Below are 13024 nucleotides of genomic sequence, written 5' to 3' on the forward strand. Positions count from 1 at the left end.
GTGAAGGGTAGGTGAGGAAGAGAGAGGGAAGAGGAAAAGATGGAGGTAGAGACGACCCTGAATCTTGAGGCATTATAAGCTTACAGAGAGAGAGAGAGAGAGAGAGAGAGAGAGAGAGAGAGAGAGAGAGCTCAGGCGTAAGTACAAGGTGGCTTTGGTCTCCTACTGGATATATTATGTATGTAAAGAGAATAAGAGTCTTGCCTCACGTTAGCTCGGCTCACAACACCCACCTCCTGGAGACGGGTTCTGGGAGTATGGGGTTCTGGGGAGATATGGGGGTTCTGGGGAGGAGTATGGGAGGAGTTAGGGGTTCTGGGGAGGAGTATGGGGTTCTGGGGAGGAGGGGGATGGGGGTTCTGGGGAGGAGTATGGGGGTTCTGGGGAGGAGTATGGGGTTCTGGGGAGGGTATGGGGGGGTTCTGGGGAGGTATGGGGGTTCTGGGGAGGAGTATGGGGTTCTGGGGAGGTATGGGGGTTCTGGGGAGGGTATGGGGGTTCTGGGGAGGTGTGGGACTGGGGAGGAGTATGGGGGGTTCTGGGGAGGAGATGGGGTTCTGGGGAGGTGAGGGTTCTGGGGGAGCATGGAGGTTCTGGGGGTTCTGGGGAGGAGTATGGTGGGGTTCTGGGGAGGAGCATGGGGTTCTGGGTAGGGAGCATGGGGAGGAGTATAGGGGTTCTGGGGAGGAGTATGGGGTTCTGGGCCCAGGAGTATATGGGGTTCAGGGGAGGAAGTATAGAGGGGTTCTGGGGGGAGGAGCATGGGGTTCTGGGGGAGGGAGTATGGGGTGGGGAGGTATGAGGGTTCTGGGGAGGAGCAGGAATATGGGGTTCTGGGGAGGAGCATGGGGGTTCTGGGGAGGAGCATGGGGTTCTGGGGAGGAGAGCATGGGGTTCTGGGGGGAGGAGTATGGGGTTCTGAGGGGGAGTATGGGGTTCTGGGGGAGGAGTATAGGGGTTCTGGGGAGGAGCAGGGGTCTGGGGGAGGAGTATGCAGGAGCATATGGGGGTTCTGGGAGGTATGGAGGTTCTGGGAGGAGTATGGGGGGTTCTGGGGGAGGAGTATGGAGGTTCTGGGGAGGATGGGGCAGGGGTTCTGGGGAGGAGTATGGGGTTCTGGGTAGAAGTATAGGGGTTCTGGGGGAGGAGTATGGGGTTCTGGGGGAGAAGTATGGGGTTCTGGGGGGGTATGGAGCAGGGGTTCTGGGGAGGTGTGGGGGTTCTGGGGAGGAGCATTCTGGGGAGGGGGGGCTGGGGGAGGGTATGGGGGTTCTGGGGGAGGAGCATGGGGGTTCCTGGGGAGGAGCAGTATGGGGTTCTGGGAGTGAGCAGGGTGGGGGTTCTGAGAGGTTCTGGGGAGAGGAGTATGGGGGTTCTGGGGGAGGAGCATGGGGGTTCTATGCATAGGTTTGGGGAGGGAGGGTATGGGGGTTCTGGGGAGGAGCATGGGGAGTATGGGAGTTCTGGGGAGGAGCATGGGGGGAGGTTCTGGGAGATATTCTGGGGAGGTGGGGAGGAGCATGGAGGTTCTGGGGAGGAGGGTTCTGGGGGTCTGGGGAGGAGCAGGAGGTTCTGGGGAGGAGCATGGGGGTTCTGGGAGGAGCATGGAGGTTCTGGGGTTCTGGGGGTATATGAGGGTTCTGGAGGAGGTATGGGGTTATGGGAGGAGGGTCTGGGGAGGAGATCTGGAGGTCCCTGGGAGGGAGGAGCATGGGGGTTCTGGGGAGGAGCATGGGGGTTCTGGGGAGGAGTATGGAGGTTCTGGGGAGGAGCATGGAGGTTCTGGGGGAGGAGTATAGGGGTTCTGAGGAGAGTATGGGGGTTCTGGGGAGGAGCATGGGGGTTCTGGGGAGGAACATGGGGGGATCTGGGGAGGAGTATGGGGTTCTGGGGAGGAGCATGGAGGTTCTGAGGAGGAGTATAGGGGTTCCTGGGGAGGAGGGGGCATGGGGGTTCTGGGGGGTTCTGGGGAGGGTATGGGGGATCTGGGGAGGAGTATGGGGTTCTGGGAGGAGTATAGGGGTTCTGGGGAGGAGTATGGGGATCTGAGATCTGGGAGGAGAGGAGTAGCAGAGTATGGGGACCCAGGAGGAGGGGTTCTGGGGGAGGGTATGGGGGATCTGGGGGGAGGTCTAGGGGTTCTGGGGAGGAGTATGGAGGGATCTGGGGAGGAGCATAGGGGTTCTGGGGAGGAGTATAGGGTTCTGGGGAGGATAGGGGGATCTGGGGAGAATATAGGGGGTTCTGGGGGGAGGAGTATGGGGGTTCTGGGGAGGAGTGCTGGGGGGGTTCTGGGGAGGAGTATGGAGGTTCTGGGGAGGAGTATGGGGGTTCTGGGAGGAGTATGGAGGTTCTGGGGAGAGTATAGGGGTTCTGGGGGTTCTGGGGAGGAGGTTCTGGGAGGGGGAGTATGGGGGATCTGGGGAGGAATGTAGAGAATAAAATAATGGGTAGAACAGAAATAAATGAGGGGTGGGAAAATAGGGACATGTGGGAGAGACAGAGAATGGTAAGGGACAGGGGTAGTGAGAAGGGAGAAGGGAGGAGGAATAGAGGTGTGGGGGGGGTGTGGGGGGGGTAGGAATTATAGCTTGGGGAGTAGGGGGAAGGAATGTGGTGGGATTTCAGGCAACATATACCTCCCCCTTACACCCCACACACACACACACACACACACACATCCATAGTCACCCCACCCACGTTCACACCCTCACCACCACACCTCACCACCACGCTACCTCCCACCACCACCCCTTCCCTCCCACCACCCCACCACCACACCCACACCCTCACCCTCACCACCTCCCCACACCCGCACCCTCACCACCACCACACACCCTACACCTCTTACCACCACGTTACCCCCACTCACCACACCCACACCCCTCACCACCACCACACCTGCACCCCCTCACCACCACACTTACACCCTTACCACCACGTTACCCCTGCCACCACACCCGCACCACCACCACACCCACACCGCACCCTCACCACCACACTCACACCCTACCACCACGTTACCCCGCCACCAACACCCGCACCACCACCACACCCACACCCCTAGCGCTCGTCTGCAGGAAACATAATGACTGCAGGACTCAGCTAGTTTGCAAGTCAGATGGAAAGAGGAGGAAAGAAGTGAGCGGTTTCTCCCATAAACACAACATTACCATACTAATGTCTCCTTTTGCCTAAATCGTATTGTTGGGGATCACGTCATTATACCCACTGTATATTATTACCCCGACCTCCCCACCTCCCTTTCCCCCCTTCTCCTCCTCCTTTCTCTCCTCTCCGATTTACTCCCCTTCCTTCTCCTCTTCATCCTTCCCTCTCCTCTTTCCTTTTCCTCCTCCTCCTTCCCCTTTCTTCTCCTCTTCTTTCCCTACCTCTACTATTCTACCTCTATCTCTTCTACTTTTCTCTACTCTTTCTCCTTTTTTCCTGCCTCCTTTCCCCTTTCTCCTCCCCACTTCTACCTCATTCCTTCCTCCCTCCTCTTCCCTTGTCTTCTTTCACGTCTTCCCCATTACCATCTGCCTTACGTCTTATTATTTTCTTCTTTTCGTCATATTTTCTCCTTCCTCCCTTTACTCTTTTCCCATATTCTCTTTTACTTCCTCCACTGACATTATCTTTCTACCTTCTCTCCACACCCTCTTCTATCTCTTCTTCATCCCCCTAATCCATCTTTTTTATTTTCTTCTTTTGCTGCCTCCCTTCCCCTTCTCTTCTACTGCTCCTCCTCCTCTTACATACCTCCTCCTTCTACTCCCCCGCACCTTCTTCACCTCCTTTCCTCTGCCTGAACCTTTGCCCCTTCTCCTACTCTTCCTCTTACCACTTGTCATTTCTTGTCTCCTCCCCTGCACACACCTTCCCCTCCTCTTCCACCTCCACTTCTCCTCACCTCACCCCTTCTTATATCTCCACACCTTCCCCTTCCCCTCCATCATACTTAATCCCTCCTCTTCTACCTCCACTTCTCCCTATCTAATCCACTTCACTACTAAACCCACCTCATCTTCCCTCTTCCTTTACTCCTCACCTCTTCTCTCCACACCTCCTCCTCCTCCTCCTCCTCCTGCTCCCCAGTTTTTCCTTCAAGCAGCGCCTGGTAGATTAGGTTATCTCAAGCATCATGGAGGGACGTGAGCCTCTAATTCTGCCTGCATTATACCACAAGCAATTTAGCCAAGATTTCATCGACGCAAGAGGAGAAAAAAAGGGAAAAGCATAAAAGTGGTGTATGAATAGGAATTATCGCTGTAATCATAACTGCTTTAATTTTAGCCACCGCCTGCAGAGAAGGAAGGGCTTATTGTAACTAACTCCGTCTACGTGTTGAGTGTGTGTGTGTGTGTGTGTGTGTGTGTGTGTGTGTGTGTGTGTGTGTGTGTGTGTGTGTCACTCCAACATCTATAGACCGTGTTTACAGACCGTGATAAAACTCAGCAAGTAAGAATTAGGTTCAAGAGACTATTAGAAATAATCTTATTAAAACTGAAGCAAGACGAAGACTCTGCCCCACAACTTAGGTTAGGTTAGTGTATAGCAACCAAATATCACCATCATCAATACCAAACACCACCACTACCACAGCATCGTCATCACCATCACTATCATATCCCTTCATTACCATACCACTACCACACCACCACCACCTCAACCACACCATCACCACCTCAACCACACCACCACCACCTCAACCACACCACCACTACCATCACCACCACCGTCACTATTACAACACTAACGCACGACCACACCCACGTCATCACCACCACCACTACCACACCACTACCACACCACCACCACCACACCATTACCACAACCACCACCACCACCACCAATACCACAACCACCACCACTACCACAATCACCACCACTAGCACCAAGAGGAGTGTTAAAGTGTAAGTAGCTGTAAGAGAGACAACTTTTGGCGGATCACACAAGAGTTTAATGAAAGCTCATCCTCGCCCGCTGTATCACGGGGGGGAGAAGAAAGAAGTGGGTGAGTGTGGAGACGGAGGAGAGGAGGGTGAGAGAGAAGGGGTGGAGAGAATGGGGTGAGAGAAAAGAGTAGGTCAGAAAGGCGTGGGGGTTGTAGTTGGGTGTAGGGAGACAAGTGTGGGTTGGGGAGATGAGGACTTGGTGAAGAGATGTGTGTGGGGAGTAAAAAGGTGTGGCATGGGGGAAATAGGGGAGACGTGGGAGATAATGGGGTGTAAGAGACATAGGTGTATTACAGGTGAGGACAGGTACTATTATTCCACCTTATAATATGAAGCATAATTACAATAGTATCATTATATTATACATTAAAAGGTTTCACTCTGATCAAGACTCAAACACTAACTTCGAAAGGTACTCAATATATACAAGATGACGCTGCTATTATCAAAGGCTTTTATATTATCGAAATAATAGAAAAATTATTTAAATTACCTTTAGTATTTCAATAACAGATTCAGTTGTAATTCATATTCAATAATGTGATGATAAACCTTAATAATAAGAAAAAGAACAGCAACTATAAAAAAAAAAAAAAAATAATAATAATAATAATAATAATAATAATAATAATAATAATAATAATAATAATAATAATAATAATAATAATAATAATAATAATAATAATAATAATAGCAACAACAACACGAACAATAACACGTAACATCACCAAGAGAACCACAGCCTTATTGTCAGACCACCAAAAGGCTCCACCAGGTTAAGGTATGAAGGAAAGGCCGGATCCATTATTCACCAATACCTTGTCGGGTGAAACTTTTAGAGACAAAACATACCAGCGGTGGAGCGCCTCTCATCAACATGCTGGGCTAATATTCATAAAGAAAATTTGTGAGACAAGTATACAAGGCGAAAATGCAAACACACATATATTCACACATGTTCACAAGGTTTATATATATATATATATATATATATATATATATATATATATATATATATATATATATATATATATATATATATATATATACGTGTAAGCCTATATGTATATTTATGTGCGCTCGAAAGTGTGTCCATATACTGTACACAAATGTACACAAAAGAGACAGAAAACACCATTGGCTTTATAACTAAAAATAAAAAGGAATTTAGAAAAAAGAGAAGTCGGCCTCTTTAAAGCCATGCACTGACACACACACATCATATATATATTGGGCTAATGAAATATATATATATATATATATATATATATATATATATATATATATATATATATATATATATATATATATATATATATATATATATATATATATATATATATATACAGAGCGTATAAAACTTACGCAAGATAAAAAAACACTAAATCCTTCTTTTCCTTCCACTAAAGTTTTGTTGTGTGAGGACTTGCTCTCTCTCCCTCCCTCTCTCCTCCAACTGTTGAAGAAATACTGAAACGGTGGTGGAGAGACCCTGGAGTTATGTTGGAGGTTGTTGGAGAAATCACGCTGGAAGTTTACTCAAATGGTGTTGAAAACTATGCCGGCGGGAACGTGGGTGAAATAAAAAAAAAGTCGCTTATGTTACCGTGTTAGTGTAAGTTCTTTCTCTATCTTTCTCTCTGTCTCTCTCTTTCTTTTCTCTCTCTCTCTTTATATCTCTATCAATATCTCTGTGTCTCTGCATACCTATCTCTCATTCTATCTATCTCTAGGATTCAGAACGACAGTGAAAGAGACAGAATATGTTTTTTAAAGAAGGTGGAATATTTGCTCCGCGATACTTGAGGGGGAGGGTGTGTGCGGCGGCCGAGTGGATACAGCACTCTACTCCTGTTCCAAGGGTCGTTGGCTCGATCATGGGGCACTCCCAGTCCACCCAGTTGTAAATGGGTACCTAATCTTTACAAGTTGGGGTAGGGAAGGTAGTCGTGTGCAGTTCCGGTCACGCTGCCTCCTTGTATTCCGAGGGGTTAGTATACTGTGCACTCTATCCTAAGGGTACCACATAACACTTTATAGTTGAGGGGGAGATTTGACCAGGGTATTGGAGATGATGAAACAGTGGTGAAAATAGAACACAGGAGAGAGAGAGAGAGAGAGAGAGAGAGAGAGAGAGAGAGAGAGAGAGAGAGAGAGAGAGAGAGAGAGAGAGAGAGAGAGAGAGAGAGAGAGAGAGAGAGAGAGAGAGAGAGAGAGAGAGAGATGAACTGGAATTTTCTGAAACAGTGCTGAGGTAAATAGCATCCTAGAGAGAGAGAGAGAGAGAGAGAGAGAGAGATGAACTGGAATTTTCTGAAACAGTGCTGAGGTAAATAGCATCCTACATAAGACATAAACAACCTTGAGTGAATGACTTCCTACAGGAACAAGGAACGTACTGTACTGGAGGAACACGCATTCACGAATGATGTCCAGAAGGAACGAAGAACGCCCTGTAGTGAAGGACATCGTACAAGAAGGAGAAACTTTGATGTAAGACAACGTCGACAAGAGCTCAAGGAAGGTGAAAATAGTTCCCAGGAGTAATATATTTCTCTGTGTGAGTCGTGGACAGACACACCCACCGGATATTGCCGTGTCGACAGATTCTTCACACAAGGCGAAAAATATTCCAACCAGGCAAGAAAAATTCAAATCCCAAGTTTCGCGTCGGTGAAGTATATGACAAAATTTTCCTTCAACTGAGAAATTTCTCACACGTTTCTTGACAGATGGGGATAAATAACTTGAAATATTTACTTAATGTTTTGATTTGTTTCTGTTGTTGACAGGAAGGGGAGAATGGTGGGGGAGAGGGAGAGGGGAGGGGGAGATGGTCTGACTGGCTAATCAATAAAGGATAAAAGAGCTCAAAGGGAACTGTTCTAGGATACCATGTGACAGGTCCTGCTACCCGGAAGACTTTGGTGAATGGGATTTGTTATTCTTATACATATATACGTCTTTGTGTGTGTTGAGACTGTGTGTACGTGTGTATATGATTTAAATGTGTGTGTGTTTATGCTCGGTCTGTGTATGTGTTTGTTATTTGTGTTGGCACTCATGAATTTTAGTCCATAGATTATATTACGGTTACTCTAAAAACAAATGTGTTCTGTAGACATTTTGAAGTTATTATTTGTAAATTACTTTAGTGGAACTCACTAATGTAGCAACTTCCCTTAATGTCTAATGTCGTTGGACTCATTGCGATTGATTACTCCTCAGCAGAATTGTAACATGGTTGATGTTAAATTGTCCCATAACGGGGATGAAGGTGCCTGGGAGGAGGGTCAATATTGTTACAACTAAGCGATGTAACACTAATAAAAATTCAAAATGTAAAATAAATAAATATATATATATATATATATATATATATATATATATATATATATATATATATATATATATATATATATATATATATATATATATATGCAAGTAAATCACTGTAGATGCGCGTGATCCAGGTATATGCTGATAACCACAAAGAAAAAACAAAACACGAAGTTCCCAAGCGCTTTCGTGTAATTCACATCTTCAGAGAGAGAGAGAGAGAGAGAGAGAGAGAGAGAGAGAGAGAGAGAGAGAGAGACTCTTAAAAAAACGAACACAGACGTAAGTGAAGGCAAATAGAGAACCTTTGTCTTTAAGTATTCAAAGTAGAGTTAAATTCCACACCAGCCAGACAGCCAGACAGACAAAATTAAGAATTCTTTCAGTAACCCCGTCGTAATTTTTTCTCCTCTAGTTTCACAGGAGAAAAAAAAACTCGTTCTTTATCTATAGTTTTTTCACGTTGCCAAAAGTGGAAGGAAGTTGTTTTTGTACTTGCCGTCAAGGGAAGTTTGTTTATAAGACGAGAGAGAGGCTGGAGGAGTTTGTGGGGCGGTGCTGGGGCGGGTCTGGGGCGGTCTGGGGCGGGGCTGGGGGAAGTGCTGCTCCTACTGACATAGTGTTATTGTTGCTAGGGCAAATAATTGTCATCTATACCGAAAAGCTTCTCTCCCAGACACATCTTATGGTTTGGTGCGGTGGGCAAGAAGGCGCAGAGAGGGGGCGGAAATGGACATAGATAGATGGTGATAAGGGAGTGGGAAGGGCAGTAGAGGAAAGGATGGAGGAGGTACGTAAGATAGATGGTGATAAGGAAGATAGAGAGGGGAGTAAAGGAGATGGCATTGAGAGAAAGAGAGAGAATAGAAGATGATATTGAGAGAGAAAGAGTAGAAAAGATGGTACTGAGGGAGAGAGATAGAGACAGAAAAACAGACAGACAGACATAGAAAGACTGACAGAGATAGAAAGAGAAAGAGAGAGAGAAAGATATATAGAGAGAGCAGAAATAAGAGAATGGAGAGGATACGTAATACAAAGATAAATAAAAGGATGTGTGAGAAACGAAAAAAACAAGGAAAACAAGAGAACAGCAGAATATAAGAAGGAATAACATAAATGGAAAAAAATAAATCGGTGAATAAAAAAAAAACAGATAATAAGAATAAGGATGATAGAAAACACAGATAAAAATACAGGGAAAGAGAAAAGAGAAAAAATCTAGTAACGTAGGAGGGAAGAATAGAAGAAATCAAGAATGGATAAAATGAAAACATGGAAAAGAAGAGAAGGAGAAAGTTAAAAAAATGAGAAAAATGAGGGATAAAGAAAGATGATTGTAAATATAGATAATATAAACAGATACATAAAGAATACAATAAAATAAGGAAGAGGAAAATGAATGTATAGGAAATAGGGATAAAACAATTAAAACAATAAAAGAAATGTATGATAAAGTACATAACAGGATGAAGAAGAGAAGACAGAGAAAGAAATAGCTAAAAGAGAGACTGAAAATAATGAATACGAATGAATAAGAAAGACAGATAAACTGAGATAAAAGAAGGAGGGGGAAAACGAGAATAAAGACAAACATCATAAGTAGTGAGAAAAACGTGAAAGGAGTTTAATAAAAATAAGAACTGAGGAGACAGAGATAATAAGACGAAATGTTACTACGAAGAGAAAATAGTAAAAATGAAAGAAGAAAGCACAGAAGAATGAAAACAAGAAAAGAAAAACTAGACAGATATAAAAGCTTGACTGAATTAAAATGACAAAAAAAAACAGAGGAACAAGAGAGAAAAAAGTAAATCATGAAAAAAAAAAAAACGATACCTCGAAGAAAAAACATCTAAAATGTACCGAATAAGAAAAAAAATCACAAATAAAAACAAGACGAAACTTAAACAAAAAAACAAAAACAAAACACGGAATATACATAAAACGATGAGGCAAAAATAAATAAGAATGAAAGAAAAGATGAAAAAAAAAATAGTTAAAGGAGAAAAAACAAATAACCAACACTTACACGATATGTTAAGCAGCCACATCTATGCAAATCTGAATAAAATGTATTTCTCAGCATCTTGCAAGAGGAACGAAGAGAGGGAAGAAGCCAGCCTGAACTCTGCGGACCCAACAATTTGCAGGGACTAGACGAGGAAATGTGCTGATTGCCGTGACGTGTGAGAAGTAAAGGGGACGTGACGGTGATTTGTGTGACGGGAGGGAGGGTGGGGGTGTGGTGTTTGATGAGGACGTATGGGATGGGGTTAATGAAAGGATGTGTTTTGAGGTTAGGTGATGAGGGACGTGTGATTCACCCACAAACATACAACACACACACACACACACACACACACACACACACACACACACACACACACACACACACACACAGTGTATACAGTGTATACACAACATTCATACTTCCCAAGCTCACCTATGCCTCCCCCACCTGGTCTTCCTCCCTAAATGCCACACAACGTAAACACCTAGAAAAAGTGCAAAAGAGGGCATGCAAGATTATTCTCTCCCCTTCCTACTCCACATATCAAGAAGCGCTCAACACACTGACCCTTTCGACTCTCACTGACCATCACCACGGCCTCATCTGCAAATTTGGTAAGAAGCTTCTACACCATCCCCGACACCGGCCCCTACTACCACCTGAGATCCCCTGTCCGAGAATTGCTGTTCGACACCACAACCGCATCCAGCCCATACGTGCACGAACTGATCGCTATAAGAACAGCCCAGTCCCAACCATTGTAAAAATTATCAATAACATGTAATAAATCAGTGTATTCACTCCCAGTAAACACTGCTCCCTACACTGTCACTATGTTGAAATGAACTGTAGTTTGAGCTGATCCCCATCTAAGTTACTATATGTCTTATTTGTGTCACTTATGTCACTTGTATATTATTTGTAATTCGTAACCCATTCCCCAAATATGTAACTGTATATTTTCAGCCTTCTGGCTGCCAAGCTCTTTCAATAAACCGTTAATTATTATTATTATTATTATTATTATTACACACACACTTAAAAAAAACACTAAACATACCCAAAGAACAAGATAAAAAAGACAAAAGAAGAACAAAGAGAATACCGAATAAAGAAGGAAGAGAAAACACCATAAAATAATAAAAGGAGGAATCAAAATAATCCCTCGCCATTACTGGGATTCAAGGGGAAAAATTAACCCAATAACACTCACTAGTACACAATACCTTCTGGGTGGATCACAAATTACGACCACCCATCACCTCTCGAGTGGATAAACATACTTCAAAGTGAGTGAGTGAGTGAGAGTGAGGAGTTTTTTAAGGCGAACCCTCGAGGTGGGAGTGAAAATTTAAAATCCTCTTGATGTTTGAGACTTATAGCAGAGGAGCAATAAGATTTGGTGTACAGTATACCTGCTGAGGGGTTTATATAATTATGGTGGAGAGAGAGAGAGAGAGAGAGAGAGAGAGAGAGAGAGAGAGAGAGAGAGAGAGAGAGAGAGAGAGAGAGAGAGAGTTGTTGTATGTGTGGGGGAACCATAAGGGGAAATAGGTGAGTGGAGTGATGGTATTGCTGGGAACAATTTCATATACAGTTGTAAAGCCTCCGTTCACAGACCTATTTAAGTACAGTACGAGTATGACAACAATGAATATTAAGTAACGTCAAGAAAGAATCGATACACGAGTTACATGACAAGAAAGATTACATGTATGTTATGCTGGGTGTGTCGTTCCTTCCTGCCACCTATTGGTCGCTTTACACCTGTGAGATCCTGGATGACGACCTGTGTGACTTTAGCGAAGAAAGAGCCGTGGTATTATTTACACATAAGCTGAGACAACTACTATATTATATTTGTGGATTTAAAAACAAAAAATAAATGACAGCATACATCGTGAAGGACTAAGAATCATCAGCGTAGCCCTGACCCTGGCCTTGCCCCTGACCCTGGCCTTGCCCCTGACCCTGGTCCTGGCACTGGCCTGGTAAGCACCTCTAATGGCACGGAAAAGAGCGACAAAGCAATATTCCCTAAGGTGCGTGGGACAGGTGTACTCGTGGGAGACCGACCAGACTTGCATTATTAATGCCTTGGCTGTTGTACAAACTGTGAAACGTGCACCACAAACCTGTGCCAGAGTGGCTGAACATGTGTCGGGGTATCGAGTGGTCAGGTAGTAGTAGAAATTATCCAAGACGACCTGAGGTGTCCAGGGTAAAAGGAAAAATTATCAGTCTTCACTGGAAGCGAAAAGGAAATTAATTTCAACAGAGAATTGGTCACGGACATTATGCTTACAAGCTTTAAAACTGTTGTCACCTGTGTTGAGTTATATGGGAAGATCACCTATGGAAAGTAACGGCAGCTTGACAAGTGAAGACGTTCCTTCCATAAGTTATTACCTGCTGAACTTTTATCATAAAAAGGTAAAAAAGGCATCTTGATCAACTCCTCAGACACTGGTGTAGAGATTCCAGGTTGTCACTATAACAGGCGGATCAACCCAATTATTACATCATAATGGAACCCAAGGTTGGTTGACGTCATTCACCTCGCCACACATCTTGGCAGTCCAGTCTGGAATACTTTGCCAGAGCTCATGACATAGTAGACGACTTAAGAAAAAAGCCTTGGATCTTGTTAAGAATAATCCACATTTGTGTGAAACTATTCAAGAGTTAGGAAAGAGAAAGAGTTTACCATCAT

At 44.7% G+C, this 13024-nt stretch overlaps 1 protein-coding gene across 1 annotated transcript in view; it reads right to left on the reverse strand.

Moving 5' to 3' along the window:
* Window positions 1-306: 306 nt before the first annotated feature.
* The window catches only part of LOC121874120 (extensin-like), a 13357-nt gene continuing 639 nt past the window's right edge, over window positions 307-13024 (reverse strand). Inside the window, exon 3 of the mRNA XM_042378076.1 lies at window positions 307-2419. Coding sequence (XP_042234010.1) covers window positions 307-2419 — 2113 coding nt within the window. The remainder of the gene's footprint in view (window positions 2420-13024) is intronic.

Source organism: Homarus americanus, unplaced genomic scaffold (genome assembly GCF_018991925.1).
Source record: "Homarus americanus isolate GMGI-L3 unplaced genomic scaffold, GMGI_Hamer_2.0 scaffold49667, whole genome shotgun sequence".
NCBI classification, from domain to species: Eukaryota; Metazoa; Arthropoda; class Malacostraca; order Decapoda; family Nephropidae; genus Homarus; species Homarus americanus.